At 47.5% G+C, this 20,129-nt stretch overlaps 5 protein-coding genes across 5 annotated transcripts; 3 read left to right on the top strand and 2 right to left on the bottom strand.

The window, feature by feature from the left end:
• The first annotated feature begins 5,023 nt into the window (after positions 1-5,023).
• Positions 5,024-6,532, top strand: F4813DRAFT_362433 (SUR7/PalI family-domain-containing protein). Its single transcript, XM_049243624.1, has one exon. It carries the CDS (start codon positions 5,163-5,165, stop codon positions 6,249-6,251), a length of 1,089 nt encoding a protein of 362 aa, XP_049098914.1. The 5' UTR covers positions 5,024-5,162; the 3' UTR covers positions 6,252-6,532.
• F4813DRAFT_362428 (uncharacterized protein) lies at positions 6,533-9,002 on the bottom strand. Its single transcript, XM_049243623.1, has 2 exons — positions 7,404-9,002; positions 6,533-7,353 (listed from the first exon to the last, which is right to left on the bottom strand). The coding sequence occupies exons 1-2, from the start codon at positions 8,437-8,439 to the stop codon at positions 7,100-7,102; spliced, it is 1,290 nt and encodes a 429-aa protein (XP_049098913.1). The 5' UTR covers positions 8,440-9,002; the 3' UTR covers positions 6,533-7,099.
• On the top strand, positions 9,003-10,405 carry F4813DRAFT_362425 (uncharacterized protein). The gene is made up of 2 exons (XM_049243622.1): positions 9,003-9,906; positions 9,951-10,405. Exons 1-2 carry the CDS (start codon positions 9,230-9,232, stop codon positions 10,354-10,356), a joined length of 1,083 nt encoding a protein of 360 aa, XP_049098912.1. The 5' UTR covers positions 9,003-9,229; the 3' UTR covers positions 10,357-10,405.
• A 97-nt stretch (positions 10,406-10,502) lies between these two features.
• F4813DRAFT_362423 (WD40 repeat-like protein) lies at positions 10,503-14,564 on the top strand. The gene is made up of 2 exons (XM_049243621.1): positions 10,503-10,571; positions 10,709-14,564. The coding sequence occupies exons 1-2, from the start codon at positions 10,560-10,562 to the stop codon at positions 14,336-14,338; spliced, it is 3,642 nt and encodes a 1,213-aa protein (XP_049098911.1). The 5' UTR covers positions 10,503-10,559; the 3' UTR covers positions 14,339-14,564.
• Positions 14,565-15,165: 601 nt separating this feature from the next.
• On the bottom strand, positions 15,166-20,087 carry F4813DRAFT_117024 (uncharacterized protein). Its single transcript, XM_049238557.1, has 2 exons — positions 15,576-20,087; positions 15,166-15,518 (listed from the first exon to the last, which is right to left on the bottom strand). Exons 1-2 carry the CDS (start codon positions 19,938-19,940, stop codon positions 15,414-15,416), a joined length of 4,470 nt encoding a protein of 1,489 aa, XP_049098910.1. The 5' UTR covers positions 19,941-20,087; the 3' UTR covers positions 15,166-15,413.
• Between the last annotated feature and the right edge of the window lie 42 nt (positions 20,088-20,129).

The following is a 20,129-nucleotide window of genomic DNA, read 5'->3' as shown; positions in this document are numbered from 1 at the left end:
AGAGATGTGCGAAGGGAGGGAAGTTGATAATGATGACGACGGCGAAGGTTTGGGACCGTCTATTATTATTTTTGGACCGTCTAATAAAATTTCCCCTTTTCTCCTCTCTTTTTGGGGACAATACATACACCAGAGCAAAGGAAAATGCGGGGAGAAGCTGTTCGTCTGCTTCGTCTAAGATGCGGCGAACGGTGATGAGTAAGGTTAAAATAAAAAGGGAAGATAAGACATGGGGACATAACCCAAGAGAAGGGCCCTGGGGCCAAGGAAGAGGTCAGAAGAACGTGCTAGACTCTAGTGGAGCTTTTGGTAGCGGTGCCAAGCAACGAGGGTTGCCGTCTCACCGTACATATAGTGTACATAACATACAGTATTAGGGTAGCTTAGGATAGTTATAGGGTAGTAGATATATGTGTATGTATGCGTGTGTAGTGTGTATGGATGTGTGTACGGATGCGTGTATGGATGTGTAAGTATGGGGATATGTACGAGTGATTGTAGGACTATGCATGCCTAAGAGGTAGGTACATAGTAGGTAGGTAGGTATATGTGTATGACTATAAGTACCTAAGGCATGTATGTAGGTACCTAGTGTAGGATATATAGAAGAAGCATAGAAGAAGAATAGAAATGTAGAAACGACACCTACCTAGCATATGAAGAGTAGCCTGATCGGACTGTTATACAGCGTTAGGCTATGCGCAAGGTTGCTAAGGTCGCAAGGTTCCTTTTTATTTTCTGTGCGCGCGACGAGCGTGTGTGCGTAGGACGAGGGGCACGTCCCGCTATACTTGTCAAAAACGGTTCCAAGGTCCGTGGGTGACGACAGGTGTCGGGCTATATTGGCCTGACGGTTGCTATGCACGATTTGGAAGTAGAAAGGTGGCTTTATTCAGGGGAGGTTCCGGTAGTGTGCTTTCAAAGGAGCAAGCCGGTTGGATCAAGGCCGGACAATGGATGCAGCACGTTGGAATTTTGGGGGTTCGTGATAAGTTGGAAGAAGGGGTGAATGATGAATGATGAATGGGGTTGAAGAGAAGAAGAAGGAATAGGGAGAAAAAGAGAGAGAGAGAGAAAGAGCAATGCGAACGCGTCAAGATTATTCAGACGTGCTAAATAAACGATTAGGAAATTAAGAGGGAAGTTGCAGTCGACGTTAGACAGACGATTGATAAAATGCCAAAATGCCCTGGTGCCTACCTTATGGTGCTTATCTTAAGGTGGTTACTTCCATGATTTTAATCATCTACCTAAGGTAGGTACCTATGTAGGTACTACCTATTTGATGCTACCATATATTATTCTTAGTGGGGAGCCGCTACTTCCATTTCGAATAGTCCGCGACGCCGTCCGACTGGGGCGGCGGAACACCTTGCAGCAAGTTTAGCAAGTTTAGCAAGTTTAGTGGAAGGACGTACCTTCCAGACCGCTATGTAATTTTTGGCGGGGCTCCTTCGTTCCGGCTCGAGTCGACTTGAACAACTTGTCCAAGTCGTCCAAAGGTTACCCAACTCTACCTAATGTATAAGGGTGGATTCCCTTGTCCTACCGGTAACAAAGAAAGCTCGGAGCTGTTGGTGGTTGACTATGTAGTCGTGTATCATACTCGGCTCGTTTACTACGAAAATAATAAATAATAATAAATTGTCAGTGTGGGGTTAAATTGGTCAAGGTTCATGATAATACGTCCGACTCGACGACCAGCCTGCCAGGTACGGTAGGAGCCTAGGAGGTCAGGTTTCCCTCCACCCCTCCCTACCGTTTACACCTTACATATAATGGTCGTATATGGTGCCCAAAACCTCTTAGTATATAATGATATTTGCGGACGAACAGCTTCGAATGGAACGACAGAGCGGGCATTTCAAGTAGATCAAGGTGACATGCAGACGGGAGCAATCTAGTAAAATTCACTAGACTTCCAATAAGAAACTGACAATCCCGTCGATCAGGCAACGCGATGGCACCTACTGCAAAGATCTCATCTTTCGAGCCCGGCTTTTGTTCGTTACTTTGATTTGTATTGCCTAAACCGGACAGTGGCAGTTGATTCTCGATGTCCGATAGGTACAGACACCTTAAGCATCCATGCTCCGTTTCTAGTTGCTGACCATTCCCATTTGCATATATAACCCAAAAATCCGTATCTCTCCAAGCTTTGGCGGTAGTGAATAATCGACATCACGATCCTTGGCGGTGGCGATTACAGGCAACCCGGTAACATCGGTAGCATCGCTGCATCGCAAGCAGCCATCGTGGTCTTTTCTACCGTCTTGGCTTCTGCTTGTCAGGTCTGCTTACTTGGCACTTATCATTCTAACTTCGGCTGTCGTTTCTATTGGAGTCTACTGAAAGCTTGACACTACAGTTAATACCGGCATCGTGGCAGTTGCATACACGCCAGGCCTCGAGCAAGTCTAGATTGATTAGCCAAGAGCACATCCTAGGTAAGCAACATATATTGGGTATTCCTTTAAGTAGATAGGTAAGTAAATGATCCAGTAGGAATCCGTTGCGTCAGGTTGTCCCGCGTGTCACAAAGTTATTAGACGTCTATAGCATACGTAGTATAATACTATAAGAATACATCAACCTGCCGCTCAAACCGAGTTTCAACCATCTTTTATGTGCCACTAGTATGCACGCGACAGCTCGACGGCAAGAAACCGGACAATTCATCATGGCTTCGGTATGAAATGCTCCGGCAACGGGAAGATAAAGTCTTCATACTTTGATAGTGTCGAGGTAGTACTATTGCATGTTTAACAACATCATGAGCCCTACGCTCCCAACAGGCCAATGCCTTGCTTCGTCTACGTCACCCGTCATCAGGCCATCGCGGCAGCTGTTAGATCCTTTGAAAAATGCTGATTGGATTATCGGGTAGGGCGACTAAGTATCACGGTCTAACAGCCTGACAGCTTCTATATTAAGGAACTCACCGACGGATAATGAATCGTAGCGAGGAGGCGTGAAGGCGTCAAGATAACTGGCGCACCTAGGTGCACCACCTTTTGTGACGTCCTTCTAAGAGGTAAGGTCGTTAATGCCATCACCCATATCCGCAAACGGCTCCGATGTGACCCAGTCCATCGGTGTATTCCGGATCGGGCAAGGTTCAAGGCCGAAATTCTACAACCCTTCTATATACCTTTTAACTAGTTATAAGGGGTAACTAGGGCTGAGAAGTTTGGTATCTCCGGCTTAAGTTCCTTTCTCGGGTCCGGAAACCGACAACGTGAGAGCGATTATCTCTTATATAAAATTCGGCTGCCCGGAGAGTTTGTTTGCTTGCCTCAATGAATGGAGTTTTAGGCCGGTTCTTAGAGAAAGGTACGTATTGCTGCTAGTTGGCCCTAGCCATAAGTGGACTTTCCAAGCTAAGGTAAGGTTCCTTAGGTACTATTTTTAGGATCCCCTCAAGATCTGCCCCGCGACCTACCCTAGCGGGACTAGCAGGACCCCGCCAAGGCCCACTAGCCAGCCCAGCCACATTTAAAGAGCTGGGAGGTAAATGGTTCGGCTGATAATAACCTTTGGCACCGGTTTCAATCATGTTGGACTTTGAAATCCCCCTTTCAATCCTCCTCATTTCCATCTTCAACAACACCATCCTTATTTGTCATGATGCTGTCAAGTCTATGATCTAGACTATCGCACCATCCCTTCCAGATATCCAAGACGCAACAAAAAGCGTTCTCTACCTTTTTTGATGTTTTCATAGCATCGCCATGCTAATGTGTCTTGTCTGTCGTATGAGAGATTCTTAGTATGGTGGAGATAAAGACGCGTCAAGGGCATCGCCTCAAGGGAACCTTGTACCTACATACGTTGACGCCACAACGCCCACGTATTCGAACACGCGGGACGCACGCAACAACATACATACCCAATCTAAATAATCGATTTTCACACGAGGACCATTAGCCACACGCTGATCAACATTTCCAACTACTAGGTATTATTATGTAAGAGCTTTCTCGAGACTCTACGCGGCCCGTCCACTTTATGCCTCTGTATCCCCTCTTTTTGTTTCGTCCGTGTCACCACGTAAAGCCGCACAAGCTGTGTTTGATTGCTGCGGCAGACAAACGAAATGTTACAGTAGGTCTTTTGGTTTGTTTTCTCTCGCTTTGAATACAGCGTAATTATCTGAGCTCTTGTCGGAGTATCGGGACTACATGCAACCTCTACTATGTACATAGTACGTGATAGAGTCGTAGTTAGCAATACGGCATATCTGCAGGAGTTTGAAGCTTGCTGGGGCCCCTAGTCAATCACCTAGTCCGGAATTGCGATTTGCCTAACTGGTCTTGTGTAGCGAAATATTAGCGCAGTTGTTCTATTTCAGCTGCTGCATTCATGCCTTGTCTTGTGTGAAACTGCATTACTGGTGCTTCTGAGGTGCTTTTGAGGTGCTTTAGTAGTAGCATACCTAAGAAATAGTCAAAATCATTCTGATGAAAAATGTTGGGCATAAACGTTAGAGGGAATCATGTTCAGCAAAAGTTCATGACCCTGCTACATACATGTCTCGCCTGGGTACTACTGTCTATCGGGTATGTATTACCTAAACAAACAACTTACCTCACGGGCTTCTTTCAGGCTGTGGTGTTACAGCAATACGGGTTACCAAATGTCACTTGTTTTTTTTTTCTAGTGGGGTGGCATCCCGTCTCATTGGCGTATTTTTACAGCGGGGCTGAGCATCCCTTAGACAACTTTTTAGTGATGGGCTGACGTCGACTTGAAAGGGTCCCCCCGCCATGCTGCCATGTTAGAAGGGCCGGAGGGCTGGGTTGTGTAGCCCGAAACTGCGCCACGCTTGCTTAGATTTGATCAGTCAGTCCAAGTCAGTCCAGTCAAGTCCTACCGATCGTCCCTCCCATGCGTAATAAATACAACCGCTTACGCACCTTATTCTTTTCGGTGCATCTTTGTTCACGTATCACTGTTACATCTTTATTTATTGTCGCTCGCCGTTGCTGGGTCAGTTGTCTTTCCCATCTTCGACCCTTTTATCAACCCATCAAACCATATAACCTTAGGTACCTACCTTCGTTTAAGTCAACGGTCTGCATTCGTTACGAAACAAAAAAAAAACTACAACAACCGTAAAATAATTATATCCCTCTCGGTCGCACATAGACCGGTATAGCATCATGAGTGTTGGAAGATATGTCTGCGTGGCTCTGCCATTCATATTGACAGTAGGCAGCATCATTTCTATGCTGATTGCTGGTCTCACCGGTGTCACCAATAACGGCCTATTCATTTTTGAAATCGATACTAGGAACGTTACTATCGATGCCGAATCCCTTCAAAGCCTCATCGGCAACATTACCAACATTACCAACGCCGCAAGCATCTCGGATCAGGTTGACAATGCCGTAAACAACGGCCAAAAGGGCATTAGCCAAAATATTTATAATCCCCTGAATCAGCACAACACCCGCTCGCCAGCCCCGCAAGATGCCTCAGATATCTCCGGTATCATCAGCAGTCTTACCGGCTCCGGTGACAACATCACCGCCGCTGAGCTCGGTATCGACAAGATCTACCAGTTTACTCTCTGGAACTACTGCTCCACAACAACCGACGGTGCTAAGAACTGCACTAAGGCCAAGTTCAACTGGGCTGAAGAGGATCTCAACACCTCGTGGGTTGATGAATTTGGCAAGCAGCTTGGTGGTGCTAACATTACCATTCCCGATGAGGTGAACGACACCTTGAGCACTTTCAAGACCCTCATCAAGTGGACCGAGGTTGTCTACGTCATTGCTATGATTGGCCTTGCCCTTGAGTTAGCCGTCGGTCTGTTCACCGCTTGCTCTCGCTTCGTCTCATGCCTGACTTGGGTCATTTCTGGTATTGCTACTGCCTTCGTTATCGCCGCTGCATCTATGATGACTGCGCTAGCTGTTATCGTGGTCGGTGTAACGAAGACCGCCACGTCGAAATACGGTGGAGATGCCAGCTGGAACAACAACTTCTTGGCTTGCGTCTGGATTGGTGTTGCCTTCGCGCTCGGTGCCAGCTTCTTCTGGCTATTCTCCATCTGCTGCTGCAAGCCCGAGAACCGTCCCTACAACCGACGATCGGGACACGGTGCCGAGGGTGAGAAGTTCATTCCCACCGGCTCATACGCGCCGCTCGGTGATAACCGCAACTCCGGGTACAACTACGGTGCCCCGCAACGTGGTGGTGCCCGCTCGGACCTGGCCTACGAGCCGTACTCTCATGCCCATTAAATACGGAGAATATCAGTCAATCTACAATGAAATGGATGGTTACAGGCCTGTAATTTTTGCGTTCTGTTGGCGTTTGGGCCTGGGTATGACAAGACTGGATGATGGCAGTATCTGCAAAAGCTATCAGATACCTGCGTGTGAGGTAGATAGAGTGGCTTCCCATGATGGGAAGATGGCGAATTATTATGATATCAGTTCGGAATATAATGACCTAAATGTACTACGTATTTATTAAAGATACTCTTTCCCTTTTGGAATATAAATCTGGTATATTGTGCTCACAGTGAAGATATCGTGAATAGGTAGCCTTCCGTTATTAACTACCGAAACTAACTCAACGTGTACATATGTTGCTGGCCTAGTTAGGACCGAGCGGTGTGGTTGAGCTGGAGCTTAGAGCACGTGGCACAAATGAGGTGCGAGATATAGTAGATGGTAGTCCAAAGAACGGGCTCCAGGAACCATAGAGCAGACCATACCGTTGCAGCATGTGCTATACACATGGGTTTCTATAATAAGACGCGGCCAGCCTTTTGGGTAGCTTTGAGACCCACATCAGAGGCCTAACTACCGTATGAAGATAATAAGAGGTAGATATACTCGACTTCTCAAAGGGACTAGAAGCTGGGGAGGTAATTCATCGAACATTTCTTGATTTGCTAGCGGGCCTTGGCTTATGGTTGTTTCAATTGATCTATCGATAATCTAGCTGGGTAGAAAGAGAGGATTAATTTATACCCAACTTAAGTATGCGAGACTCCAGAACTTGTCGCGATTTACTCGATAGCTACTAACCCTTGTTCCTACCGTGCTTTCTCGGAGTTTTTATATTAACTACGAAAAGACATTCAACCCCCAAGTTTGTGCCAGCCCGTTGAATCATACGGGTTGGGGGGTATAAAAGGCCGGCTGGGAAGCATAATCCAGTCCTTGGAGAAAAGATCTACATCCATGGTTCCAAATAAACCTTGGATTTGGCTCAGGGTATTGACAAGCGGGATGACGAATATTCTACCCATGGGATCGACCGCGATAACATGGCCGTACGCTTCGTATGTTTCTTCGTCTACCACTAGAGACCCGGAGTCACCGATCTCAAGTCCTTGGAGTTCTGTTAGCCCCGGTATTTATGCTGCGGAAGGCTGTCCATACCTCGTCCATAGGTTAGTGAGACGGTCCAGACTTCGCAGAGGTCATGGTTGTCTCTCTGATTGGATATATAGGTGGGGATTGGGCTGATTGTCCCTTTGGACTCCGTGTGGTGTGACGTGATAATTCGGACATGGCGTTGCTTAGACGGTCTGGTTCTCGGCTCGGTGTCAATATAGTAAGTCTTTTCGACTTGTTGAGGTCCCATTATTTGGACCGAGTTTAGTTCCACGTTCTTCGCATCTTGCAACTTCAGAAGAGACCAGTCCAGATTAGGCTGACCTGGTACGCATTTTAATGTCGATAGCGATGAACTAATCACGGGGCGGCGAAATAGTCGTTGCTTATACTCAAAGGTATGCGATGAGTGTTTGGCGTTGATACTCCTTGTAGGTCTAGACTGAGGCGACGGCGTCTCAGTAAAATCATATTCAACGCCACCGAATATTATGGGGTTAGACTCTGTATCTTCTGGAGTCTCAGGGTCATCTTGCGGTTCTTCTTCAGATTCGAAGGGATGGGCTGAAGTGAGTGCAAAGAATTCGGACTCTATCCTGATAATACAAGCGACTGTAGAGAGGCGAACTCCCTCCGAAACGTCGGTGACTGGAGAACCACACAGAGAATATCCACTATTGAAGTGGATGTCGACAAAATCCCCCGTCCCTCCAACGTATTTAAATGCTTCTCTCCAGATATATAACTGGTAGGACACTTCGGTATGTCCATGTGCATATTGGTCAAGAATATGTTCCTTGGAGAGAACTATCATGACTTGTCTCACCATTTTATCATTGCCACTAGGACATGAGACGACTATCGAAGCTTTAGCACTGGCCATGTCTGTGCCGCACATCGCAAGGCTGTATGATATCTTCTCCATCCAATCCCTCGCTGTTGACAATTTACGATTCTGCTCGATCGAGTGTCTGAATATATTAACGACTGCCTTAAATCTGTCAAGATGTGCCGTACCGATATATTCCTCGGCATGTGGATAGACATAGATCGGAACCGGACTTTTGATGTATGGTATCATTAAAGGGTTTCGGAAAGCTTCAGGGAAGCGCTTCACACACTCACTCGACGAGGCTAAACCCGTTTAGCATATGTTTAGACTTCATTGTAGGCGCAGTTTTATTTCCAGATCATTACCTCTGGGTAGTCCGCATCCCTCGGACTGCTGCGTGATGCCTTCGTAGAATCCGGTCATATTATGCCACCACCTGCCTCCTCCCTTATTTGCACGCTGTCCGGGTTCTTCGATTTCAGTATCTTGGTCCTGATCTGTGTCGACCTTCGGAATCTGCCTGCGAAGTTGTGCAAGCTTATTATAAATTTCTTTGATCTCTTGGATCGCCCGACCTTGCCCAGGATAAAAGGGCATCACGGTTGATGATGGTAAACCTAAGGGGCAAAAATAATAAGGATATAATATACGTTTTCTGGGTGTTTATAATAGATACTGATAGGGGGCAGTAGAAGTGGGATAAATTCCAAGGATAATTGGATTTGGTAACATATTATATCGATCACCGCCATGCGGGCTGCCTCAGCCTCAGCCGCGTGGTCGACCCAATATCATTCTTCCATACGGAATAATTGATCGGTGTGGTGGTAGGCGTTTTCGTTCTTGTTGCACCAAGTCAAGTCTTGGCTCTCAGCACTAAGATGACAGGAGTTGGGGGCGGATTTCTCTTGGAATATATCGTTGTAGTTACCTCCTAACGAGTATAACCCGTTGAATTCCACGTTGTTATTAAAGCGACCTTCGTTCGCCACCTCCTCTTCATATTATCTACCACCAATTGAATTTTGATGCCGTCACGATGAACATCAACTGTATTCCACCAGCGTCGCTGATCGATAAGGATATTATCGAGACTCTTTGTCACAGCCCGGAATCATCCCATGATCAATTCCATGCTTTCTTTCGCTTTTATTGCAATACTCTATGTGCCGACTTGTTTCCCACTGGTACACTTACTAATTCTTTCACGCACCCCCTAGCATCGTCTATAGACGTTATTAAGGCAATCTCAATATTGAGGTCCCAATGTGGAACATCCAAGGAGACCCTCATTGGGCAATTATTCCCCGATATACCCAAAGATAAGCAGGAACAATCTTTAAGAACGCTGGTAAAAGTTGCCTTCATGTTGGATACGGCGTCCTACAAGAGCTTCTCTGATGACTTCCAACTTCGTTTCGGGGATACTTTCCCTGTGAATTGGAAAGACGATCAGAGTTTGGTTGACTTCATCCAAGCCACTTTTGCTCCTTCAGTATACCGAGCTACGGAGACTCACAACAAGCTCAAAGCCTGGAAGCTCAAAAAGCGTCATGGAGTATCCATCGTGCCAACAAATGACCTAATCCAGCACTTGCTATATGATCCTAGAAGCAGGACCTTGACCGTGTTCCATCAAGTTGCTTGGCTGAAAGCCCAACTGAGGTATGCGGCTGAGTGTAGTGGTATAGTAACGGATAAAGAATATATAGAAAGGTATTGCTAATAGGAAGTGTCTTGAATGGGGCTAATGTGTTCAGGGGTATCCTACCACCACGGATTCTGCGCGAGACACTATATTCGATTTATCGGATTTTATTCCCTCTCGACGAAAAATCAGCCAAGTTTACCAGACAATTAGTTAATGAGCAGAATGGACGTTTCGACGATAGTTTAATGCTGGATCCTGGTATTATTCATCCCATGTCGGAACCTTTCGAGCTGGCTTTTTGGGGGAAGCGATTACGGCGGCTGGAAGATGTTGTGGCTCATCCGCCGCCTACAAATACACTTATTTCTTGGATCGAAAGGCACACATCGGAAAGGAATGCTTTAACCGTGGCGATCGCAGGCTTGTTCTTTGCGGCCCTTTTTGGCCTTCTAAGTGTTATGGTTGGTGTTGCGCAACTAATACTTTCTTATTATGCGTGGAAATATCCAACTTAGGCTTTCCATTTAGGCTTTCATTTAATAAATAAACTCAATACGAATGCAATTAAAAGTAAATATTATGCAAAGTGGGTTTACATAGTTTTATCCACGTCTGGTGCAAGAGCCTAAGTTAAAATTCAACCTCTAACCTATTCTTTTATTATTCATTATTCATTATTTAAGTCACATATGGAAATCACGACGAGTAATCGAACCCGATGTCTCGCGAGGTAAATAAAAATTCAATTGCTCTCATCCGTTCATAATGTTCCCATGCACATTGTCGAACTACTAATCTACGCATTTTTTTTATATCACTTCAAATACATATGCATACATTAGGTACCTAACTAACCCCTAAATATAGCTGGCTGCTCTCGGCAACCTATACCGGGAACATGTGCTGAATCCTATTACGGCCTTGGCCTTCTATACGTCACAGGACAATGGACAACAATACCTCTTAGCTGGGGAAGACGCGGATATTAAGATATACCATGTTCAAACCTCCTGCTTTTGCGGTCAGCTACCCATATTCCAGGCTCAGTCCATCCACGGAATCTCTGTGCCATCGCTAGATGCATCTAAGCAGCCTCATCTGATCCTGATCTGGGGTGGGCACCATGTCAGAGTTATATCTAATGACATAATTGAAGGTACTATTCAAGGCCATGTTAGCAGGCCGGATTTGTCAAAAAATGTGGAGGCTAGGGCGCCAGATTGGATTTTCGACGGTAGGATCTCACCCTTTGGAGACGGTCGTATTGTGCTACTTACCGCCCATAACGAGGTTATCCAGGCCCGCGTAGACCAAGACCAGAGTTCTCTTATTTTCAATAGTATCCAATCACCTTCAAGGCCCATTTTATATTCGGGTAACTTCTTTTGGGTGTCAAGGGAGTGCGTACTCGTGGCCGCTGGAACGGTATTTGGAGAGATCATTGTCTGGAAATGCTATCTGGAAAATATTGAACAGAAGCAGAATTGTGAGGTCCTCTCCGTATTTACCGGTCATGAGGGTTCAATCTTCGGAGTCCATATTTCCCCTGAGATTCAAACTTCGCAGGGAGAGACGCTGAGGCTGCTGGCAAGCTGTAGTGACGATAGGACTATTCGAGTTTGGGATATCACTGAAAGACGCGGGAAGTCCGGACACCAAAGCCAGAACGGGTATGGCGATCATATCTCGGAAGCGCGTGAGACAGGATTCGGATATAATACTGAGGGCACAGCTCACGACGACCAGTCGACAAGGTGCTTAGCTGCGGTCATGGGACATGCGTCAAGGATATGGCAGGTCGAATTTCCACAGTTCCAACCGTTATCCGAGACCTCCAATATCGTTGAACTTTACTCGTTTGGTGAAGATGCTACGGCGCAGAAATGGAAACTCTCTTTAGACACACAAGCTCAGGGGCCCGACGTCTGCGATTCTTCCATTAAGCCCGCTAAGTTGACTCAACAGTCTACTGCCTCAAATCATAGTGGGAAACATATTTGGTCTCACACTATGACATCCAATGGTGATGATCTCCTGATTGCAACTGGCGGTGCTGATGGAAAGATTGCTCTAATGGGAACTGGCGTGGAATCTCCATCTCTGAGGGTGACAGGCGGTGACCAGATAAAGCCCACCAGTAGAGTATCAGATGAGAGGAAAAGTGTTACGTGGTCTCTCTCAGATGTAATACGGTCTTCCCAAGAAAATCATGCGACAGCTGACCCTGAGAGGTTAAACGGCGTTTCGACCAGTTTAACCTTGCCTTCGCAGGGTACCAATCCCAAAAACGCAAAAGAGGGGTTCAACCGGTATACATTCATCTCCGACAGTCGACTTCTTGCTGCCACGAATTCAGGCCGAATATTTGTTGGTGTTTTTGAGGATGGACTCATATGGACAGAGCTAACTCTCCCTGACGAGATTGGCCAGATAATCTTCTCACATCCTCTCCTCGGAGCACCCGTAACTAATCATATAGCTCTTGTTGGCACGAATAATGGTGAGATTTACTATTATGGAGAATCGGGGGGTGCATCTCTTCAACTAATGACTAAAGTAAATGGAAAGGTGGCGGATATCTTCTGCCTATCTGATGCCAGAGTAAGGTCCGGCAATAGCCATGTGGATTTTCTCGTTACCATCCCACGCAGTACCAATGCTGCCCTCATCCAATTTGATCCTCAGAATTTGGCGCTAAAGCACACCGAAGTAGCCTTAGAACTAGGTTTTATGGTTACTGCTGCTACATTCACTCAGGGGTATCTTATTCTCGGGTCTAGGAAAGGAGTCATCGTTGTCCTTAAACAAGGCGATGGTGGCAAATATTCCGCCATTTTTACTATCGAGGTGCAGAGAGATGAAGCAATCACCTCGTTGCTACCCCTTAGCAATGGCGATGACCAACCACACAACTACATCTTGAGCACGTGTCGCGATGGAAGATACAGGATCCATGAAATCTTAACAGCGGCTAGCCAACCCAACGCCATACTGGTTATATTGGTTCATGAGATATTGCTGCCGTTTGTGTCATCTATCGAGGGGGCTTGGTTCTCCGATAACGGCGATGGGACCAAGGATCTTATGCTCTGCGGTTTTCGGAGTAGTAACCTAGTGGTCTGGAACGAAACCCAGCGTCACGAGGTTGCCACAGTCGATTGTGGAGGCTCCTCACGGAGCTACGCTTGGACTCCCCTGAGATACCGGCATGATGGATTTCGATTTGTGTTTACCAAGGCGGGGCAGATGCACATCTTTTCGCAGACATGTGCATCACACAAGACGCTCAAGCCAGGGGGCCACGGTCGTGAAATTAAGGCGGTGAGCGCCTCTACAGGGCGCTACATTGCCACGGCCACTGAAGACACTGTGATACGGATATGGGAATATAACGACCACGACCATCAACATGATGAACACAATAGCAACGACCCTAGGCTACACTGCGTCGCGGCGCTAGAGAGGCATGCTACGGGTATTCAAGCCCTGAAATGGTACAAAAATGAGTACCTATTTAGTAGTGGCGGTAACGAGGAATTCTTCGTATGGAAGATCAACCAGCTCCAATGTAGCGACTTGAACGGGCTTGCCGTTGTATGCGAAGCTGTGTTCCCTGACCGAACTGAAGTGGGAGACGCCCGCATTATCGATTTTGACGTGACTTGTACCGCACGCGATAGTGATGGCGGATATGAGTTTGCCATATCTATGGTCCTATCGAACTCAACGCTGCAGACGTATACCTACAGCCGTGCATCAGGGTTCCGTTTATTAAGAAGGTCAACGTACACGGGAGCGTGTCTTACGCAAGTACGCCAGTTAGAGAACAACCATGTCTTGACTGCGGCTACCGATGGATATCTAGCTATCTACTCGAAATCGAACCCCGAAGTGGATGGCAAAAGCCTGGGTGATACCGACGCTACACTTGCCGTCGTAAAGCTGCACCAGAACACGATTAAATCCCTCGATGTGCGGCAGGTAGCTATCCAAGATGACGGGGCCTCGGAATACCTCATCGTCACGGGCGGCGACGACAACGCGTTAGGCGTCACACATATCCGTATCTCTAACACCCCTATTTCTTCTTCTTTTTCCTCACCTTCCTCCGAATCGCAAGGTGACGCAATAATCATCACAATCAAGAGCAAGTCCCTCATCCGCTCCGCGCACGCCGCAGCCATCACGGGCGTGGCTTTCGCGCACGTGAGGGAAGACAGCGCGCTCGTCGTCACGGGGAGCAATGACCAGCGCGTTAGGGTCTGGAGGCTGCTTGGGTGGCAGCAGCAGCAGCAGCAGGCGAGGGTGCAGTTGTTGGATGAGCGGTATAGCTCTGTTGCTGATGCGGGGGATTTGGATGTCTTTGGGGGCAGAGATGAAGATGGAGATGAAGATGGAGATGGAGATGGAGAGGGTAAGGGTAAGGGTAAGAAAAAGGTGATAGTAGTCGGCGTTGGTTTGGAGATCTGGGAGGTGGAGGTGGAGGTAGAGGTATGAGATATGGAAAAGGGGTTTGGGCTTGGTCGTGTCTCAGGAATATGTCTATAGGTCAAGTTTGTATCTATGCGCCTACTTAGATACATGCGATTTTAACCTCTAGTCCTGTTGATTTTATACCGCCCGAGACGACTTTAGACGATACGAGATATGCTTATAACATCATATTTAGATTTTCAATCTGCTTCCAAGCAAGATTTATGTTTTATATATACGCTATGCTACTACTTATATTGAACACGCAAATGGCGCCGTCATAAGTATAGTTTTATTATCACATTCGTCTTCAAGGCAAGACATATCATATACTATCAATTTGTGATTCCTATTTTTCACTCGTTTCAATTACTACCTCATAGGCTCATATATGTGTGCGCGAGCAGGCAGGTCCCAGGATATATATCTATGTATGTGCAACATGACTTCATATCCCGTCCCCGTCCCCGTCCCTGTCCCTAACCTACCTCATCTTATCCTCCCATTGTCGTCATCATCACGGGCCGTCATAACTACCCCGATAAATCTCTGTGCCCCAAAGCGAAGTGAAAAAAAAAGATTCCCGCGAGTAGTAACGCGGTAGTTAGAATAAAGAAAAGTAATAAAGATAAATATAAAAATAGACCGGGTCAAAAGAAGCGCGCCCCGTATGCTAGACCAAGTCTTCGTGTATATGCGTCCCCTCCGTGTTCGCCCATGAACGCCTCTTTACATCTATATGTAATGCGAAAAATGTTAACAAGTAAAAAAATAAAATCTGCCGACCCGAGCTGCTGTGTCAGGGCTAGATGATGAATAGATACCCTAAATCAAGTTAAAATTGAAGAAGAAGAAAAAAAATAACATCAACAAATCCCCCTAAACTTTTGTGATGATCTCTGTCCTTGTCATGATTTAAAAAAAAAAAAAAAAACAAGCCTTCCACCCGGTTTGATGGAACCAAACGCCTTGCGGGATAGATGAAACGAAGAATGAATTGCAAGCTAATAATTAAGGTTACGGTTTAAAAAAAAAAAGTAATCTTGGAATAATTATATATTCGAGATTCGATTCTCGGATCGGAGGGGTTCGGGTTTCGTTACGCTGCCGCAACTTCGGCATAACACGGCGTGTGGATTGCGACTAACTGCTCTATCCTCGGTATGAGTTCGGGCATGCGGAAAGGTTTGGAAATGACATCGTCCTGTGCAGATGGTTAGTAACTTAGCCCTAATGGGACGCTTTAATGAAAAACACGTACGACTCCTGCGGCCTTAGCGTTCTCGATTTGCTCTGGCCGTGCGTACGCTGTGACGGCGATGATGGGAATATGGCTAACAATCGTTCCGTTCCTTTCGAGTTCCCGGATTTTGCGAGCGCAAGTCATGCCGTCCATTACCGGCATCTCAAGATCCATCAAGATGACCGAAATATCGTGCCCGGACTCTTCCTTTCCAGTCCAATATCGTGACTGCTGTAGCACCTCCAAGGCCTCGCCACCGTGATTAGCTACTTTGGTGTTATTCCCAACATTGCGGAGGGACCTCTGAAGAACCTTCTGGTTTACAAGGTTGTCCTCGACGATAAGAACGTCGAATAAGCGACGGCCATCTTCCGAGAATCGAGGCTTAGAAGCAATATTCTTGGCGGTGCGAGTAAGGCTGTCGGAAGAAGCCATTTTAGGATGCCGAGTCTCGATCGTCGTTGACGACCCTGGTGCTCGTGTAAGAGGAGGAGCTGGCGGTAGCCCATGCGCATCGGATGATGGAGCGCCCGTCTTTCTACTCTTTATGTAGAAAGAGAATGTACTGCCAATACCCTTCTGGGAGGTCACGCCGATTTGACCTCCTTGTAACTCGGTTAGAAGTCTGGAGATGAACAGTCCCAAACCTGAACCGCCGTACTGGACATGAGTTCGGGGTGTGGCCTGAGAGAACCGCTGAAAAAGAAGCTTCCTTTCATGTTCATCTAGGCCTCTACCCGTATCTTGAACGGAGAAATGGAGATGTATCTTCTCCCCGTTGCCCCAATCGCCATGATCTGTGATCTCGTCCTTGTCGGCACGGTCGCTAGGGAAATACTCAACACCCGAGTCGGATCTGTCTGATACCTCACTGGAAGCATCAAGTGTCACCACAATCGATCGTTCGGGGCGGCTTTGCGTGAACTTGATAGCGTTGGTCATCAAGTTGATCAGTACCTGTAGGAGCCGCGAAGGATCAAGCTTAACCCATTCGATGCCCATGTCGATATAGCGATTCTTGACTTGAAATTTCAACTCGATACCGTTCGTGTTGAGCTCGCTCTCGAACATCTTTAGGACGCGTTGCACGACAGCTAGAGGCTGCACGTCGACAGGAGTCACAAGCAATAATTGCGAGTCCAACTTAGAAAGCGTAAGTATGTCGTCCACTATTCGCTTCTGATGACTGGCGCAGAGTGTTATGGTATTCGCTGCTTCCACACAACCCTCTACCGCAAGCCTGAGGTTTTCACTTTGCTTCTCGCTTTCCCCAGACGGCTTAAGATTCGCTAGGGTCCCGACGATTTCATCTGCACATTGGAGGATCGCACTCAGGGGGTTACGCATCTCGTGACTCGTGATGTCGATGAAATTCTCCTGCTGCCGTTTAAGTTCGACTGCTTCCTCCCGTCGCTGCATTTGAATCTGTTCGGCCAATTTTTGTTGCGATATGTTCGTAACACACCCGAATATTCCCTTGATACCACCATTTTCATCTTTTTCCGGATACGCACTCATCAGGACCCAGGTATCGATCAAGGTTTCACCTTCATGACGGGAACATTTAAACCGGAATTCGTGGGTAATTGCAGTTTTATCCGCAAGCAGGCAGCGCCATATCATTTCTAGGGCAGGCCGGTCCTCGTCTTTAACACTTTCCATCCACGAGTCTACGCCCTGTGACCTATTGTGTCTTGATATATCCCACCACATATCATTGCAGTAAGTGATGTGGCCCGAATGGTCAGCGATAAACATTCCAACTGGGGCGAATTCGGCCATCCTTGTAAATCTTAATTCGCTTTCTTCGACTTCTTGCGTCCTTAGATGTAACTGCTTGGTCAACTCTTGACGATCTGCGGCAGCCATCTGTGCTGCTTTCTGGCCTCGGCGTATCTCTTCTTCAAACAGGACGACAGACGCTAGTGAGGTTGCGAGTTGCCGGGATAGTAGATTGATGAAGAGCTTGTAGTCCTCGTCGTAAGGCCGCCTTGGGTTAACACCCATCACGATAAAACCTACCACGCTCTCGCTGCCCGTAGTTGGGTGGACAGGGAATATAACAATAGACTTGCACGCGTCACCCTTGCCTCTCCTGGCCAACCCGTTCATAAAACCTTCGGGAAGCATGCCATCCCCTGCAGACAAGACAACGGGCTGTCCCGCGTTCGACATAGATTCTCGCATATATGGGGCAAACCCATCGTTGCTCGTCCTTAAGTTGAGGGATTCGATTAGTAAGGGATGACCTTGAGGTACCCCCAGAGAAGCCTCGAGCATCAGCAGAGGGGGGTTAACCCAGCTCCCCGAATGCATTGACGACACATCGCTCTCAGACTCTTCTGTGACCGAATAAACCAGACTAAATGGTATATCATCTTCATTAGATTCAAGGCCTTCGTTGAACCGGCTCCAGAAGCTCTTGACGTCGCGGGCTAAGGCGGTCTTCTCTCCCACGTCGCGTAATGTTATCATTCTTCTCTCAGCCACTTTCCGCCGGGTGTTTTCAAAACTTGGGTTGAATAACCCAACAACAGAGCCGTCGCTACCGACAAGAGGCACAATGGTCCACGAAAAGAACGTTTCCTCGTCGAAACCATTGCGTCGCAAAATAAGACGATCGTCGTTTTTCATCGTCGCTTGACCTGACGTCCAGGCACTTTCTAGGATGGGTTGTAGATCGGGCCAGAGCTCACCCCAAGCGTCTTTATAGGTTTGGCCCATGAGTTTCGGGTGTTTTGCACCTGCCAATGCAACATATGCCTCATTGTACATAGTAGTACATTCTGGACCCCAGTACATTGCTGCGGGATTGGGGCTAGCCATAACTAGATTCGCCATTGCACGTAACTCAGATGACCAGCTTCCGATAGGACCAAGCGGCGTTGATGCCCAGTCGACCCTGCGAGTGAACTTTATGTGCTCCGGGAGATCCTCAGTAAAAGGTATCTGAGTCCAGTCGAAAGAATGCTGCAATACAGGCGGTGGAATGGCTTCCGGGGTTAGGCCATCATCGCTATATAAGGGCAAATTGATTTCGCCATCATTACTTACGTCTTGGCGCATCTGATCTTCCGAATCGATGGGGTTAGCAAGTCCGAAGTAATCTCGATCAGGTAGTACAATGTCACTGGGCGTTTTGACCCGAGCATTCGGTGATAAGCCGCGAGCTTGCGAATCGGCACTGGATTCTCTCTCTAACGGTGGTTCGGGAGAGGCCAGCGCAATCGACGCAGCGCTGGTATTCACGCTGATAAAGCGGAACCTATTCCTAATAGTTGAGCAGGACCAACTAAAACCACCATAGCGAAACGAGGGCAAGAAGACATCAAGCGCGTCAGTATTGCCACCACCTGTGTTTATCCACGTCTTGAAATTAAGAAACTCATCCCGCACTTCCACGTTGTCGTAGAATTCCCCAGAAAGCAAATGCCGAATGGTACCGGAGACCTGAAGGGCCGGATTCGCATAGAGAATAGGGAGGGGGTCGGGGTTGCTGGTGGCCGTATTCAAGCTATCAACGATGAAAGTTGGCCTGTCATCACGTTCCAATAATTCGAGGACGCCGATGCCTTGTAATGTTTGTAATCCTGGAGTGGCCGTCATCGACTCGGGACTTCGCAACAGACTTCCCGATTCAATAGAAGACCAGCTACCGGGCGTGCTGGAGGATCTAGCCGGACTTGCCGAGTGTACGGTACCCCGGGCAAGTTTCAGAGTCGTCACCTCCACACCATCATGCACATTTTTCAACATGGTTGCTCCCTCAGATCCGGAAAAGCTTGGGGGTCTGGCAATAAGTGGTCTATGCTTATGTGAGAAGAACAGCGGAGATGTGAGACCATCAGTAAGCTTCGGAGGGAATGCGGTGGGCCTGGCGAAGGGGCCGAGATCGATTTTACGCGGGGGTGTAAGTCGCGCGCGCGGTTTTTTCGGCGCACGCCGGCTTGTTTCCGGGTCGTCAGATTCGATGTCCGATAACCTCTTCCCTTTTCCCCGCGACGACGTGATACAGTGCGACTGTTGAGTTACGGTAGTATTCGCCTTGTTTGCCCTATTTGTTCTCGATCTCGTGCTTGGCTCGTTCGGCGACCGCACTGTCGGGTCCCCTAAAATCGAGTGTTGATTAGGGGTTACCGTAGGTGTCAAACCATAATGTCCTATTTCCGTCGAATACTCTTCTAGAATACGATTTACAGGGCCAGCAGTGTCATTAGCGAGCGTACAGTGACGTTGCCGCACTGCTCGTGCGAAGGGACGGGAGGTATGAGAGACAGCAGACGCAGTTGGTTCGGAGCAGTTGTTGTCATCAAAGACGAAGGTCGGATGGGTGCCCGGGATGGCTGGGAGACTAGGCTTGTCCGAATTACTTTGTAAAGTCATAGAGAAATATTCCGGTTTAGAAATAAGACGCCGACGTCAACGTCAAGCTCCTCACTCGAGAATAGTCCCGAATTACCTACTAGCAACAAATGAGAAGTGGAGAAGGATCGGGCTGTGGCCATTGATAGCATAGACCCGTAGAGGAGGAGGAGGAGGAGGAAGGGGAAGGTGGCGACAACGAGTATGGGA

Source organism: Daldinia decipiens (genome assembly GCF_022478715.1).
Source record: "Daldinia decipiens strain CBS 113046 unplaced genomic scaffold F4813scaffold_20, whole genome shotgun sequence".
In the NCBI taxonomy this organism is placed as follows: Eukaryota; Fungi; Ascomycota; class Sordariomycetes; order Xylariales; family Hypoxylaceae; genus Daldinia; species Daldinia decipiens.
Note: the sequence above shows the minus strand (reverse complement) of the source record. Positions and strands in the feature narration are given on the sequence as shown.